This window comes from Mesoplodon densirostris, chromosome 4, assembly GCF_025265405.1.
Source record: "Mesoplodon densirostris isolate mMesDen1 chromosome 4, mMesDen1 primary haplotype, whole genome shotgun sequence".
Taxonomy (NCBI): domain Eukaryota; kingdom Metazoa; phylum Chordata; class Mammalia; order Artiodactyla; family Ziphiidae; genus Mesoplodon; species Mesoplodon densirostris.
Genome location: NC_082664.1, coordinates 11,753,946 through 11,770,912, shown reverse-complemented (window position 1 = coordinate 11,770,912; position 16,967 = coordinate 11,753,946). Strand labels below are relative to the sequence as shown.

Below are 16,967 nucleotides of genomic sequence, written 5' to 3'. Positions count from 1 at the left end.
ACTAATTTGCTACGTGATTATAGATAGATAAGTCCCTTCCTCTTTCTGGGCCTCAGATTCCTCATTTGTAAAATGAGGTTGTTGGGCTAGGTTAGAGATGGCTAATATACGGCAGGTGTGCCAATTCACTCCAAGTTTGTACCTAATTGCAGGGCTCACTGGTGGAGCTCAGCACATTTCCGACTGAGCCTAGAAACAGCCTCAGAATCCTTCTCAACACAGTACTCCCGGAAGATAGCATCACTCCGTCAGAGTATATCCATAGAGGACCCCTAAACTTGCCTTCCCTTAGAGTTGGTCTCTGAGGTCCTTCCCAGCTGTGCCTCTTGGGAACTCCATGACCCAGGGACCCTAGCACTCACCGTGTTTGGCCAGGAACCTCAGTGCCTCCAGCTGTCCACTCTGGGCGGCCACGAACAAGGGGGTGATGCCATAGGCATTCTTGGCTTCCACCTTAGCACCTCTGCTCACCAGGATCTCCATGACCTCCAGGTCATTGCGAGCAACAGACTCGTGCAGAGCCGTCCAGCCTCGGTTACAGCGGTGGTTCGTGTCCGCGTTGTACTGCACCAGAATCCTTACCGCCTCCACGTTCTTGCGCTCACAGGCTGTGCCCAGGGAGAAGCAAGATGGTCAGCAGGGCCCCGGCAGGACCTGGCCAGCCAAGACTTCATTCATTCGTTTGTCCACCTACCCATTCACTCATCAGCCATAAGTGGATTCACTCATCAAATATCTACTGGATCTGTACTAAGTTTCAGTCTCTGCATAAACCTAGGATATACAACTAAAAGTAATAGTAATACTAATCAGAATTAATATTTGCTGAAATGGATCTGGCACTGGTTATGTGCCAGGCACTCTATTCTAAGCACTTCACATAATTAACTAATTTAGTTCTCCCAACCACCCTTAAAGGATGTAGTGTTATTCCCTTTCACAGATGAGAAAAGTGAGGCACAGAGAAGTTAAGTGACTTGCCCAAGGTCACAGGTAGTACTTACTACACAGGTAGTAAGTGGCAGAACTGGGACTCAAATCCAGGTAGTCAGTTCTGGAGTCTCTGTCCCCTGGAAGGTTCTGGAATGCCCCTACCTCATCTCCCTTTCCAGTGTTATCTGCTTCGGTCCTCCACGAGGCCAGAAGGGGAGGAGGAGGGCAGTGCCATAGTCCTGCTCAAAACACTTCCTCAAAAGCTACTCACTTAATTTGGGCTAAAATTTATCTTCTGAGCCTGCTCAAACCTCCCTTATAAGCCTCACCTTGCTCTAGGCCCTAAATGCAGCCTTAGCGCTGGCAGAGCTATTACCCGGGAGGCTGAGCACTTGTCCAAATTAACCATCCCTGGAAGCTTCTCTGAGTCAGTCGGAGTGGGTGGTGAGAAGGAAGGGGGGCTGCCTGTGTAGTGTTTCAAACAGGACCCCAGGCTTGGTTTCCTCACCTGTAAAGCACAGATAACGGAACCTTCCCGAGAGGATGCCGTGGGAGGGTGGGGTGAGGTAGCGCACGAAGGCTCTAGGGTGGAGCTTGGCACATAGTGGGGCTCATGCAGGACCAGGGCCCAGGCTTCAGCTGTGAGTCACCCAGCATATTGGGCGCTCTGTCTGGGACAGCTGAGGCTCCAGGTGATGGCTCCAGTGCCCAGAGGACATGAGTTCTAGGGAAGACACTTCCACCACAGGTCTGCAGTGGACCTGGTTCCTGCTGTCTATGGAATGTTCCAGGTGCTGGATACCAGACACAGGGGAAATTGGAGATTTCTGTAGTTTTTCAAAGTGTAAAGGTCCTATCATTTTTGCAAGACCTGAAGCTGATTGCTTCAGCATATAGGCATGAACTAAAACACTTGATCGTGGAGTAGTTCAGAGTGTGGTGCTGGCATCCAGCTCACGGAGTTTAGATCCCAGATCTGCCCTTGCTGGCTGTGTGATCCTGGCTGCCTCATGTCAGTTCTCTGTGCCTTAGGGCCTCATCTGTAAAATGGGATACTAGCATTGCCTACCTCGTACGTGGATGGATATGAGGGTTAGAAAAAAGAGCAGAGCCTGGTACGTAGTAAGCACTCAATAAATACTGACTGTCATGAGTATTCGGATTTTGACCCTGGGTACTGCCAGGGCAGCCAGTAAATGTCCTTGGATGATGTATTGAGTAAGCCAGGAATGTTTCCTTCTCTTGAACATCCTGGAGGTACAAATTCCCTCTTATGCCTCTTTGCTTTTGCCTATGCTGTTCCCCTTGCTTGTCCAGCTGGTAAATCCCTCCCATTCAGGCTCCGCTCTGGGACCCCCTCCTGCGATGCCCTCTTCCACATCAGGGCCCCTCCCCAATGTTCCCGGGTGCCTTGTGCCAAGCTCTTCAATGCCAGTAGCTGACTATTACATCATCTGCAAATCGACGCCCACCGGGTGGGGAGAGCACATGGGCACAGACCGTATCTTTTCATCTCAGGGCTCTCAGCGTGCCTGGCCCATGGGAGGATTTGGGAAATGTTGACTGAATATGTGCACGAATGAATGGTTCAACTATGTAAGTTATACTTCTGAACGAGGCTGCACCATCAAAGTAGACCCTCTTGGGGAAGTTGTACACTTTGCAAGCAATCCTCCCCATTGCCCACCTAGTTTCTGGACCCTCCCTCGGGGAAGCCCACCCCAGTGGGCTCACCTTTGTAGAGTGGTGTCTCTCGGGCCTTGTTGGAGATGTCGGGCTCAGCCCCAGCCTGGAGCAGGAATTGGAGGCAGTCCAGGTGTCCCCTGCATGTCGCCAGGTAAAGGGCCGTTTCCTCCTGCAGGGTGCGCTGGTCAGTGACTGCCGGGTATGCTGGGGAGGATAGACCAGGAAATTCAAAAGGAGGAAGATAGCCACCTCCCCCTCCAACACAGGGGTGGTCCCAATTTCCTCCCAGTTCCAGGGACAGATGTGAGTGGCCTCCACCTGAATTTACCATCCAGACTGCCTTCATCCCCTTGGCCTTGGATTCAGTCACTTTCACAGGGCTGTTTCAGCTTCCCGGTCATATTAATCCAGCTCAGACGCCACCTCCTCCGGGAAGCCTTCCCTGGTTGAACCCCTCCTTCTCCGAATGACCCTGTCCTTCCCTTACACTCCCACCAGCCACTGCCAGAAGTCCGTCTCACATAGTCGCTTCTGCCCTGGAGTGTGTTGGGCTGCCTGGGGTCCGGGCTTCTCGAGAGCAGAGGTAACTCCTGCCTGCAGGTGTTACCCATCCACATCTGGCCTGGGGGAGAGCTGAGGCTCAGAGAGGAGGCATGATTTGCCCAGGGTCTCACAGCTGCTGGAGACGGCCTTGGCAGGGTACAGGCACAGCTGTGGTATTTTCCACACCAAATCAGCCCCTGGAACATTCTCGAACAAGCTGGCAGTGGCTCTCCCACAAGTCAGCCTTCCCTCATTCCTTTTCTAAGAATTAGGCCCTCCTGTCCTGGGAGGCCTGGAGAGGTGGCGGGATGGGCCGGGCAGCGCTGGTGGGATGGGCAGGGAAGCACTTCCTTGCTTCCAACTTGATGACTTTAACTCTGCAAGCGGGGTGGTAACTTTGCCTTGCCCCCTTCACCATGGTTGTGGTGAGGCAAAACTCCGCAAGGGAAGTGCCCTTGCCCGTGCGTCCCGTTCCCACCTGTGGCTGCGCACAGAGCCCACCGCCTCACCTTGATGCAGCGCCTTCAGGCAGCTCAGCTGGCCGTAGTAGGCCGCCTCGTGCAGCGGCAGCCAGCCCTCCTTGTTGGGCTCTGCAAGGTTCTTCCCCGCCTTGATCATCGCCTTCAAGGCCTCGGCATCGCCTTCCTTGATGGCCTTTAGCACAGGGTCCACGGGCCTGTGAAAGCAAGGGGCAGGTCATTCCTCAGGACTGGGGCAGGCAGAGGCACGTCCAGGTGGCCTTTCTCCCAGAAGTAAAGTAGGGCCTGCTGGTGACCAGGAGTGGGGCTGGCTGTGGGATCGCACAGTCCTGCTTGGCCCTGCTGCTCTGGGACAGGTGCTCAGCCCCTGCAGCCGTGTCCTCTCAATAAGGAGAATAATTTTTCCTAACCCACATGGGCGTGCCCTGGGAACTCTGCCCTGACCTCGGCCCTGACCTTGGCCTCTCCGACTCAGCCCCATCACGGCTTCCTCAGCCTGCCTGTCCAGGTCAGCCTCTCCCTGCCTCCGGTCCTAAGCCCTCAGCTAACCACTGGCTTTTACGTGTCTTTGATTGTTTGCCCACTGTCTGTCTCCACCACTGGACTATGAGCTCCAAGACCACAGGGCCCGTGTCTTTCTTTCTTTTATCCCTTATGATTTGGTTCCCACGGCCCAGCGCAGTGGCTGGTCCATAATAGGTACTTAATAAATACTTGTGGCTTGAAAGAAAGAGAGAGAGAATATGAAAGGAAGGGAGGGAGAGAGGACGAAAGGATTCAGAATTTAAGAACCCCGACAATTATTTCACTCCTTCATCTCTTCTATTTCCAAAAAGACAGCCTCTTCCCTGTTAGAGTTTTGCTTGTTTCTTTGGGGATTGTATTTGTATCTCTTTCAAAACAGTCTTTGCAATGGCCTCCTTTGAGCATTTGGAGGACACACTGGCCTATGAAGATAAATGTGAGGGCTCTGGATCGGGCTTTGCCAGTGTTCCGTCCCCCTGTGAGCATCCCTGGGCCTGGGGTGTTTCCATGCCTTTATCTCCAAGTTGGGTACCACATTGAGAAAGTCTACTAGAAACATGGCCAGCTCATTCACTTCCACAGATGGAAACCAAGGGTCCCTTTTAAACAGCTCCTTGGTGCCCAAAAGAGAATTAGGGGACCCCTCTGTCCCCGCAGCTTTCAGTGGCTGCATCTGCTATACCAAGACCATTTCTACCAGGAGGATTCGGGCTTCCAGTGTCGGCCCCCCAAAGGGATGGATAACTGACCCCTCAGGAGGTTTTAGTGATAATTAAACTCCTTCCCTGAGCATAGCGCTCCAGAGTTTACCAAGCACCTCCACCTTCGGGGCCTGTTTGCACTGAGACAAAGGCGCAGACCCTTCAGAGGGGGAGTCTGTACGGTGAGCACCTCTCTGGGGTCTTCCCAACCCCTTTCCTTTCTCCAGACCCTTCTCTTCACCTCTAGAACTTTCAGCTGCTGAAAGATTTAAGTACCTGAAGGATTAATATGTTTGACACCTTCACAATTTAAAACTTCTGAATGTCAGAACGATTTCAGGGCTAATGTGAAAGATAACTTCTTAGCTTGGCTCATCCAAGACACTTCGTTCGTTCCTTCGTTCATCCATTCATTCATTCATTCATTCATGCACTGAGCTGGCTTCCCCCATCCTTGGAGAGTCAGTGAGGATGCCAGACTGCTGTGGGCCCACCCTTGGGGAAGGGGCTGCATAAGTGGTCCCATTTTCCTGATGGAGGAGGTGAGACCAGAGGCAGGCCTTGTCCCAGGGCCGTCATCCCTGTCAGTGGCCACGATAGGCCCAGAGTGTCTCCAGGGCCAGCCCCTTTACCCTCCCAGCTGCTCCCCGCTCCAGCGTGAGCGGCACTTCCTCCTGACTCTCAGCCTCTCTGGTTATTAATAGCTTCAGAGCACAGATGCCGGTTAAGGACAGACCCAGCAAGGATGATGGGTAACTGACCAGATAAGCCCTGAAGCCCCATCAACACCATCACTGCCACCTTGATGAGCTCCGCTTACGAGCGGCCAGAGCAGCCCCGGTTGGTGTCAGGAAAAGCCCCAGTGGGGTAGGTGTCCTGTCTCTCCTGGAAGGTCTCCTGTGGGACCCGGCTGAAGTGGAAGGGAGGAGGGCTGGCTGTTCTTGTGGCTTTGGCGGGTGTGCGGTGTCATGAGACCATTCTCAGGACCCACCGCTCAGCTTGGGCCTCGTCCAGCTGTGGTGCAAGGACCCTGGAGCGCTCAGACACACACACTGCCAGCTTCTGTATGAGCTCAGCCAAAGTGCCCGCCCCAGGGCTGGGGGGAACTGCTGCGGGTATCAGACCCTCAGAGACCGGGGAGCTGGACAGGACCCTGGAGGCCACCCTGTCCTCTCCAACCTTCTCTACGGAGAAGGGAGACTCAGAGAGGGCCAGCAACTCACGGGCAGTCTCACAGGAAGTGGCAAGAGCACTGAGACCAGAACGTGGGTCTCGCTTTTCCAGGCTGTGAAAATCCTACCTGCAGCACCAAGGAAGAGAGGGCTGGCAGGGCTGGAAAAGGGCTGGGAAGAAGAAACAAAACATGGGCCAATTGTCTCCTCCCCCCAATGTAACTGATCAAGGAAATAGGGGCTCCAGCGATGGGACCGCTTTTTTGCTTTTAGCTGCTTCTAGGGTCGAGCAGAGAAGGAAACAGCACAGAGCTATTTTCCAAGGACTCACCTAGCCCAGCACCCTGGTGCCAGGCAAACAGAGCCCTTCCTGCAGCTCGGATTATCTTTTGGTTTTAGCACCTGGCACTTAATAAATAAAGGCAACCAAGCAACCACAAACTTGTGGGTGTGGGCATCGTGGGTGTGCTCAGATAGACCCACGGTGACGGCATGCGGGAAAGTGAGACAGAATGGGGGGCTGGCTCATCGGCCTCAGCTCTGAGCCCCTGGAGGACTAGGGCCGTCTCCCCAGTCCCCCTCTCGCTGAGTCCCCAGGTTCAGAGCCCTACGGGGCTATTCCAGCACGCAGGGCCCATTCTGGGGGAACTGAGGGGTTAATCAGAAGCTCAGCCTGGCTGGCAGTTCCTAGACGATGGAGCCTGAGACCACCAAGCCCAGCTCGGCAGGAGCTGCCGGGTCTCAGGGGGACACACCTGGGAGGGGTGCTCCTGGGAGTCCCTCCAGAGTACCCCTCTTCCTGGGGGCTGTGGGACTGCTTCCCATCCCTGCACCCCAACCCCAGTTTGGAGGAGAATGAGCTTGGATGGTCTGGGGGCCGCGCGGTGGGTGGTGGTGGGGACTTACGCCAGCTGGAAGGACTTGCTGCGGTTGTATTTCTGCATAACCTCCTGGAACAGGCCCTTGGGGGCTGAGGTCGGGGTGCTCTCAGGAGACACAGCGGACCTGGAGGGTGCAGGGCAGGAGTGAAAGAGGGAAAAATACTCTGCATATGAGAAGCAGGTCATGGCGGAGGCAGGAACGAGGATGGAGGGAGAGCGAGGGGGAGAGACTGACAGACAGACACAGGGCTCTGAACCAAAGCAGATGGCCGGGTCCTCCCTGTGCGCTGGACACAGCTGCTGTGTCTCCAGATTATTTTTGGCCCTTGGAGGAAGCCCTGGGAGATTTAAATGACCATATAAGACAACAATGAGGTTAACCTCACCCCACCCCCAAAGGTCCCCCTCCCCAGCCAACCACGCAGGAGGCAGATATGAAGCAAGGTGACATTCTTCACCCAGGAGGATGTGAGGAGGAGTCAGCAGCAGGTCCCAGGATGAAAGGGGCTCAGTCCCAGGGCGGGCCAGGCTGGGTCCCCACAGGGATGGACAAGAGATTCACCGGGGTGGGGGGCTAGGAGAGCAAAGCTGGGGCGCCAAGCCAGGTCTGTGCTCCCACCCTCACCTCACTGGCTCCTCGTTAGAGGGTCCTGCTGTCCCGGGGTCGGGAACAAGCAGTACAAAGGGTAGAGCAAAAGGATGCACGAAGAAGTTCATCGGAGTCGGGGCTTGGAGTCAGAGTGACACGGGTTCAAATCCAGGCTCTGGCACTCCCTGGCTGTGTGACCTCGAACAGGTGCATCTTCTCTGGGACTTAGTCTGGTGAGGCCTGAGTGCGTGAATGGTGTAAAGTGCTTACCAGAGGGCCAGGCACAGGGCCCCACACGTGTCCACCATTCATTGCATCATTATTTCGTTTCTCTGAGTCTCAGTTTTCCCACCCCACTGGGCTGTTGTGAGGACGGGAGGGGTGAAAGGAGGGGTGGTGGCCACTGCACAGATCTGGATTGGTTGGAGCTGGGATGGGAACAGGACATGCTGGCCTCTTTTCCAGCGGGTTGGGGACCCTGGTGCAACAGACACCCCAGCGGACCCAGCCTGGTCTCCTGCGCCCCTCTGCGGGGTCCCCTGCGGGATTGGGAAGGATGTTGCTACAGGTGACCAGCATCCCGTGGGCCACGGAGGTGCTGGAACTGTGACCCTGAGGCCCTGCAGATTTTGTGGACACCCTCAGCCAGGCCGGGGCACAGGGAAAAGGAGGGAGCAGAGAGGGACGGGAAGGATGCCAGCCCCCTTCACCTGCTGCACCACGGCCATCACCTCCCACCTTCCTTCTCCCCCACCTGCTCCTGAGCAGCGAGGCCGAGCGTGATGCCATGAATGCTAGAGCGGGTGCCAATGCCACTGCCTTTCCTAGACTCAGAGACTGAGGCTCCGAGAGGCAGGAAACGGCCCCAGGGCCACACGCAGCTGCAGAGTCGACTCCTGTCTGCCGCGGAGCTCCGACACGTGCTCCCTCCTCCAGAGGCTTGGTGTCTCCCGCCCCTTTGTCCCTTCTCTGGCTCTCAGGCCGCCACGCTGACAGGCCCTGAAACTGGGAACAAGCCCCCACCCCTCTCTGTGTCTCAGTTTCCTCGTTTGCAGAACGAGGAGGGAGGAACAGACCAGGGGTTTCCCCGCTGCTGTGGTTGCCGTGGAGCCTTCACTGCAATGAACTCATGTGGAAGCTCAGGATGCCATACAGATCTCAGACCACATCCTGGGGACGGGAGTGCAGAGACTGGCCCTGCCAGGGCCCCTTTTCCCCAGCCCTGAGAGCTGCTGTTTCAGTGTCATTATCTGCACTTGCTCCCAAGCCTGAAAAGCGGAGGATGCTGGGCAAGATGGAAGCAGCCTGAGGCCAGGCCCACCTGAGCAGTCCCCAGCCCTGTGGTCATGACAAAGCCCTGGGCCTCTATCTCTACATGGCCCTGGGGACCCGGTCACTCTCATCATGGATCCATGTGTGGCTTCCCATCACTTTTTGTTGTCAGAATGTTTTTAGCCAGGTAAAACTCATTGATGAAAACCTACCCACCACCCTAAAATTAGGACATATCTCTGATGGTACAATAATAACAGCAACAATGGAATGGTGAGGCTGGTGGGGATGGCAGCGAGAGGCGATGGTGACATTCCCTCACGATGGGGCATGGCTTTGCCTCCTTTCTATCCTCCCCGCCCCCTGGATTGGTCCCACGTGCAGAGGAGGAACATTCAACAAGAATTTCCCAGCTCCTGCTGCTTGCACGGCCTGTGCTAGGGCCTGGGGGTGCAGGTCAATGGCATACTTCTTTTCGTTGATCCTCAGGTGTTCAGAGGCTCACGGGGTCGGGGGTCGGGGGGCGAGGACACATACCACCACAGAGCCGCAAGGGAGGGGCTGGGAGAGAGGCAGGGGGACTCGCCCTGGGCGCTCTGAAATCGAGCGTGTTAACTAGGCTTTAGGGGCAAGCAGCATGAGTGCTCAGAGCCGGGAGGGGAGCCAGGCCGAGGACCGCGTTCCGGGCTCTTTCTGATCAAGGCTACAGGCCCCATTTGACCACAGGTGCAGAGCAGGGAAATTCCCAGCAGAGAAAACCACTAGGGCTGAGTCATCAGAGGTGAGAGGAACCTGGCAGGATGTGGGCAAAGGTCATGCCCTGGAAGGGGCCCAGGTAGGGCCCCACGTCCTTTGTGTGGGCGGGCAGGTCGGGGTCGGTAGTATGTCACCATCAACAGCTCCCAACAGCCCCGTCCTGGAGTCCAGCTGGTCCCGGCTTCAGACACAGGTCAGGCTCGGTGAGAGTGGGGACCAGGTCTGTGATGACAAGGCCCCCTGACTTCTCAGTGGGCCCTGTCTGAGTTAATGAGAAGCCCAGGCCAGCCCCAGGAAGGCTGTTACACTGGCCTGGACCTGGCTGAATGCGGGTGGCAAGCAGGCGTCTTAATAGCAGAGGGAGCTGACAGATACAAGAGTCCTCCCATGCCTGCCACCGAGCAGCATCCTGTACCTGTCCTCCCATCTGGTCCTCACACGAACCCTATGTGGAGCACAGGTGTCATGAGTACAGGGCCTGGCACCGTAGGCGCTTGATAAATTTAAATGAATGAAACAAAACAAGCAAACAAAAGCCTTTGTAGGGATAGTGTCCCGTATGGTAATCTTGGTGCTGTGTGGTTGTATGCCAAGACCTCAAATTCCTGGAGAACCAGCCCCCTGCCCTCTTGGCTGGAGAGAGGAAGAGCTCACACAGGATTGCCCCCTCCACGTCCATTCCCCCCATGAGAGTTCTGTTTCCCCCTCACCCACTGGCCAATGCATCCTTTCTGGGCTGGCCAGAGAGGACTCACATGTAGAGAACATGGATTCCAAGCTGCAGCAACTTCTGCCTTCCCATCCAGGGCTAAGATTCACTGAGAACTTGCTTTGTACCAAGTCTTATGATAGGCACACGGCACAGGTCATCTCATTTCTTCCTCTAGTCCACTTTGTGAAGGAGATGAAATTGGCTCCCTTTTGCAGATGAGGAAACTGAGGCTCAAAGAGGTTTGCTTCCTCTAGCCTGTTTGGCAAACTCCTATTAATCCTGCAAAGCCCACCTCCTTGACTAAGAAGTAGATCAACCCTTCCTGTGTCCCTCTGACACTGAAACAAGGCTCTTTGCTACATCCATCCTGTTGGATGATTATGTACCTCTGGGCCTTTGCCCTCATTAGACTGAAAGCTTAAGGAGAACAGGAAACAGGCCTGATACACATCCAGGTGCAGGGAAGGCACCTGGCACATGGTAAGTGTACAGTAAGTGTAGGTGGCTTATTTGAATTGTTTGCAGCTGTGCACACGTCAGCCCAAGCAAGTTCCTGCTTCATGCTTTCTTCCTTTTTCTTCTTAGAAATTTAACCTTAAATAAAATGCAGAAGTTTAAAGACTGGAAGACTCAGCTTCCTGGACCCACTCGGACTGCTATTTTGGTACCCTTGGGCTCCCTGTTTCATGAGTGCACGAACCCTACTTCTCCACTGGATGGGACGTTGGTCTGCCTTTCAGGGGGCCCTCAGCGGGCCAAGGCTTGGAAAATGATCCTCATACATGTTCAAACTTCACCCCTTACCTTGTGGTGGGAGAGGAACAAATTGGAAAATGACTTTAAAAGGGAATATTATATTTTCTCTGGGATGCTGAGCTGACTTTCATTTCTAGGATCCCAAAGACCCGCTTGACCTTTACGTCCACGTTTGCCATTTTGGTCACAAGCTGATGACAATAAATTATATTTCTGGAGAATTTTATTGGATTCAAAATGCAGGGACTTCCCTGGTGGTCCAGCAGTTAAGACTCCGCGCTCCCAATGCAGGGGGCCCGGCTTCGATCCCTGGTCAGGGAACTAGATCCCGCACACAGCAACTAAGACCCGGCACAGCCAAAAAAATAAATATTTTTTAAAAATGCATTGATTTGCCTAAAAACATTCATTGGGCATCTACAGTGATCCAGGCTCTTTGCCAGGTACTGAGGAGACAAAAGTGAGTAATATCTGTTCCCTGTCCCCAAGGAGGTCACACAGTGTCACTGGGGACACTCTCAGGAGGCCGGGCAATGCCTTCCTAGGGTGACACAAAAGCTTGTCCACGGTACAGAGGCAGCCTTGAGATGGGCACTCAGGGTCCTCAGGGAGGAAGTGGGGAGAAGTTGTTCAGGCTGCAGGATGTGGGAGAGCACCTACCTCATCTGATTAGCTTTTCATAAGAATACTGCAAAGTAGGCCTGGGCAAGTTTTGGTTATTGCCATTTTAGGCATAAGGCTGCTGGGGCTCAGAAAAGTCAAGTAACTTGCCTAAGGACACACAGCCAGTAGGTGACAGAAGAAGGAGCCGAACCCCCCAACCCACTTCTGTTTCCACTCCAGTCTGCCGCCTCCTCACTCGTTCACCCATTCATCCGTTCACAGAGAGCTATGAGGTGTTGCCACGGGTCAGGCCCTGTGCGCTAGACACGAGGCCTCACAGGAAGGAAGACGGCTGAGGCCCCTGCCTTCAAGGAGTTCACCGGTTAATGGCAGAAATAAATACATAGAAACTGTTGTAGTCAGGGCAGTGGAAGAAACAGCCAGGAAAGTAAGAGAGCAACTTGCTTGACCTGGGAGGCTGGTCAAAAATGAGGCCGAGCTGGCCAAGTGGAGCCTCTGGGGACATATGTGATGTCCGCTTTCTAAACCTGCTGTGGGTCTACTTAGATGAACTCTATGATATTTGGGGATAAAAGTGGACAAGGGCTCTATTGGGCCCCATACTTACTGTAACACCAAGTCTGAGTGTGAGGACAAATCCGTGTGTCTCTCGTTTGGGGGACCCTGAATCTCTGTGGGGAGAAGTCTCTTCAAGGTGGAGGAGGGACAGGAAATAGAGAGAGGCTTTTGCAGAATCAACAGAGCTGGTCAAGTGTCTGAACTTCAGGGTGGGACAGACCTTGGTTCAGTTCCTGGCCCTGCTGGGTGCGTGTTTTGTCATATGTAAAATGGGCACAGAAACATCCACCTTGCGTGGCTTTTGTCAGGGTCAAGTGAACGCCTGTGGGCTGGGCATGTGGAGGAAGAGAATTTGATTAACAATCACATGAAAGGGATTCGCTTCCCTAGCAGGGCCCAACCCAGCCTCCTTTCAGAGATGAAAGGGCAGAACAGAGCCTAGGAGGTTTCAGGTCACGTCAAGAGTGAGGAGATGCAGGTTGAACCCTCCTGCCCTGCATGACTGTGCCTGGGTCTTGGGTGAGGGCCGCATGGCCTTGGATAAGTCCTTTCCCTGCTGCGTGAGAGCTTTCTTTCTCAGGATCAATGTTTACACCCCACGTGGGGCCTCCACTTCCTTACCACTAGAGGAAGGAGGAGGTCAGGGCCCAGTTCTAATGTTTTCAAGTGTCTACAGGACTCCTGGAGGGGGTTCCCACACTGGGGAGAAGGCTGCAGAGGCCCCAGGACGTACAGCTTGTGCTGCAGGCCAGGTTGGAGGGAGCTTGCTCTTTTCTCTATCTGAGCCCTCTGAGGAAGAGGAAACTGTGGTCTGACTAAGGCTGCACTGGCCAAAACAGGAACCAGGGTCTCTAGAGCATCAGCCACCATGAGTCCTTGGCCCTGGGCTTCTGTTTTTCAGATTGGGTCTCAGGATGGGGTGTCCTTGTGGTCAACTCAGTAACCTGGAGCCTTCATATTCCTTCCAGCTGCCCTAGGAGGTTGCCTGCCTTCCCCTTTAGGGAGGGGGCTCCTGAGTGATGGGCATCCCAGGCCTTTGCCCAGCCTTCCTGGCAGAAGTGGTCCAGCCTTGGAAGGGCCAAAGTCACTTGGGGAACACCCTGGTAGGTTTCATCAGGGCACAGGGCCAAGATGTACCGTCACCCACCTTCATCCGTGTCGACTGGCTCTGGACATCGGAAAAAGTCTGTTTATTGTTGCTGCTGTTATTACTATTATTGTCTGAGGTTCAGAGGAGTTAAGTAACTTGCCCAAGGTCACACAATTCAAAATTGCATCTGTGGAACTGCAGTTGTGGCCCGTGTCATATTTCTACTGGTGCGACATGGTACTGCTGTAGATGGTCCTGCTAATGGGATGATGAGGTCGTGCTGAGATGGGGAGCTGGAACAGGAGGCAGGATGGTTTTGCTGGGTAGATGTCATTGCTTCTCAGACATGTTTTGCCAGGGAGATGGCATAGAAAGGGTTGGAAGCCCTGGCCAGATTCAGAACATCAGTTCCTTTGCATCCAAACATAAAGCCAGTGGTACAATGCCAAGCCATGGGCTCTGGAATCAGATAGCTCCAATCTCTGCACCACTGTCTGCTAGCTGTGTGACCTTGGACTAGTTACTCAGCCCTGAGCTTCAGTTTCCTCATCTGTAAAATGGGAATATAACATAGAGCCTCCTAGAAGGTCCTTAAGAGGATAAAATGAGGCAAAGTGTGTACAGCACCCAAGGTGGCACTTGGCACCTTCAGAGCTCAGTAAGTTTAGATAACACATGTAAGTCATTACAGTGTGAAAATGCATCTTAGAGACCAGGATAACTTGGTCTTGGATTAACAGTGTTTGTGATCTGTGCCTGATGGACGCCCCACCTGGCCTCCCCTCGCTCACCTGGTCCACGGGTAGAAATGCGCAGGTTCGCGGTTGACACGTGTGGACACAGCGGCCTCAGTGGTGGTTGGGCCCCGAGTCTTGTCAGCCAGGCTCTGCTCAATGGCCATCTGGACCAGCTCATCCTCGCTCATGCTGCTATACAGGTTGTACTCCTCTTGTCCAATGGCACGCTGTCTGCCCCGAGCTCTGATCTCCGTGGCCATCCTCTTCCACCTCCCACCTTGGCCTCCAGAAGACACTCAGTGGGGTGGAGCAAGCACCAAATCAGAAAAGTCTGTGAGGAGATCCAAGCCACCCTGGTCACTAAGAGTTTTGCAAGGTAGCTATGTTTACACACAGGGAAGGCTGTGCTTTCTTGTGGCAATCACACAATCATTTTTCATCCATTCATTTTGTCATATGATCCACCCAACCACCCACTCATCTACACATCCATCCACCCACTCATCTATTCATCACTCCACCAGCCTATCTACCTATCCGTCCAACCAGCCAACCATCTGTCCAATTATTCATCGTCCCATACATCCAGCTGTCCACCCACCCACTCAGGTATCCACTCACCCTCCCATCTGTTCACTTAGCCATCCATCTGTCCAACCATCTAATCACCCATCCAACATCCATGCTCCTATCCATCACTCATCTGTCTAGCCAGTCATCCAACCATCCACCCATCTCTCCATTATTCACCCTCAGATGTATCTGTCTATCCACCACCCATCCATTTATCCATCCATCCATCTATACATCTATATATTCAACCAACCATCCACTCATCCACCATTCATTTTTCCATTCCGGACAGCCTATCTATACACGTGTGCATGCATCATTAACTGAGAGATTATTTACTGAGCACCTCTTCTATGTCTGACACTCTTCTAAGCACTGGTGATACAACAACACGGTCCCAAGAGACAGAATCCCTGCCCTCCAGGAGATTACACAACTGGTGCCCACATTCCTTCCTTCCAATCATCCAACAACACCCTATCCACGCATTTCTCTGCCTTGTGCTAGAGTTGAGATTATTAGAGATGAATCACATGATCTAGTTAAAACCGATTGTTAAAATCATTTGCCATGTAATTCCAGGGACTGTCTTCTTACAAAAATTGCCTTCAGGAGAAATGGACTTTGGTTGAGTCAACTGCTTTTAGGAAATGAAGTAAAATCAGCTTAGCCTGATTTTCCTTTTGATTGGCTGACATGCAGTGTGGCTGTAGGTCGGTGATTCTGAGCCCTGACTGAAGATTAGAGTCACATGAGATCTTTTTTAAAAATATCCAAAATACCAGTGCTGTAATCCAGTTTGCTCGGCAAACATTCACCCTCCCGTTTCCCCTGGAGGCAGAATGTTGCCCCTTCCTTCCCCACTGAGATTGGGCTTGGCCACGTAACTTGCTCTGGCCAATGAATGTTAGTGGACATGATAAAGCAGCCACTTGACATGCGCGTGTGAAGTGGCACTTGCTCTTCTGCCATCGCCAGGACTCCCCCTTGGAGACATTGCCCTTTAGCTGGGCCCCAGAGTGAACCCACCTGGGGCAGCCGTAGCCCAACCTGCACAGAGGAGCTCTCTCCAGTGGGCCTGCAGCCTGAAGCTGAGTAGCCCAAGCTGAATAGCCCAGCCTGGACTGGCCTAGATCAGCTTATCGACCTGCAGTGCCAGAGCACAAGAATAAATGCTTGTTGGGGGTGCTTTGTCATATAGAATTCTTGTGGCTCTAGTTAACCAATACCCAAAAGACTAGGCCAGGCACTTCACAGAGAGGGCATGTAAAAGGCCAACCACCAAACGTAAGGGTGCTTAACTTCCTAAGTGTTTGGGAAGAATTCAGATTAAGACCCCAATGCAATACCACTATACACCCACCAGAATGACGCAAGTGAAAAAGATGGGAAGTGGCAAGTGTTGGAGAGGAAGTGGAGCAACTGGAATGCTCCCCACTCGTGGCAGAAGTGTCAAAATGGGATGGCATTTGCTAATGCTGAGCATATACATGTCATGTGACCCCAAAATCCCACTCCAGTCTCTATGCCCAAGACAGGTGTACATATGTTCACCAAAAGACAAGTTTGAGAATAATTCATAGCAGCGTTATTCAAAATAAACCCCAATGGGGCTTCCCTGGTGGCACAGTGGTTGAGAGTCCGCCTGTCGATGCAGGGGACATGGGTTCGTGCCCCGATCTGGGAAGATCCCACATGCCGTGGAGCGGCTGGGCCCGTGAGCCATGGCCACTGAGCCTGCGCGTCTGGAGCCTGTGCTCCGCAACGGGAGAGGCCACAACAGTGAGAGGCCCGCGTACCGCAAATAAATTAATAAATAAATAAACCCCAATGAAAACTCCCCAAATGTGTATCAGCATTTGAATGGATTACTGCACTGTGGTATATGCATGTGATGGATAGTATGCACCATTGAAATAGTCAAACTGCCACTACACACAATAACAAGATGCATCTCACAAACCTGAGTGAGCAAAAGAAGTCAGATAATAAAGAACATACATACACGATTCGATCTGTATAAAGTTCAAGAACAGGCAAAACTAACTTATGGTGATAGAAGTCGGGAGAGTGGTTACCTTTGAGGGTTACTAAGTGGGAGGGAACATGAGGGGGGCCAGTCACGCTGTATTTCTTTTTTTTTTTTTTTTGCGGTACACGGGCCTCTCACTGTTGTGGCCTCTCCCGTTGCGGAGCACAGGCTCCGGACGCGCAGGCTCAGTGGCCATGGCTCACGGGCCCAGCCACTCCGCGGCATGTGGGATCTTCCCGGACCGGGGCATGAGCCCGTGTCCCCTGCATCAGCAGGCGGACTCCCAACCACTGCGCCACCAGGGAAGCCCCATGCTGTATTTCTTGATCTAAGTGGTTATAGGGTTGG

At 53.4% G+C, this 16,967-nt stretch overlaps 1 protein-coding gene across 1 annotated transcript in view; it reads right to left on the bottom strand.

Annotated features, from left to right (window-relative positions):
• The window catches only part of ASB2 (ankyrin repeat and SOCS box containing 2), a 28,783-nt gene extending 14,509 nt beyond the window's left edge, over positions 1 to 14,274 (bottom strand). Inside the window, exons 1-5 of the mRNA XM_060097919.1 lie at positions 14,069 to 14,274; positions 6,946 to 7,044; positions 3,672 to 3,838; positions 2,668 to 2,823; positions 363 to 608 (exon numbers count right to left, since the gene is read on the bottom strand). Coding sequence (XP_059953902.1) covers positions 363 to 608; positions 2,668 to 2,823; positions 3,672 to 3,838; positions 6,946 to 7,044; positions 14,069 to 14,274 — 874 coding nt within the window. The remainder of the gene's footprint in view (positions 1 to 362; positions 609 to 2,667; positions 2,824 to 3,671; positions 3,839 to 6,945; positions 7,045 to 14,068) is intronic.
• Between the last annotated feature and the right edge of the window lie 2,693 nt (positions 14,275 to 16,967).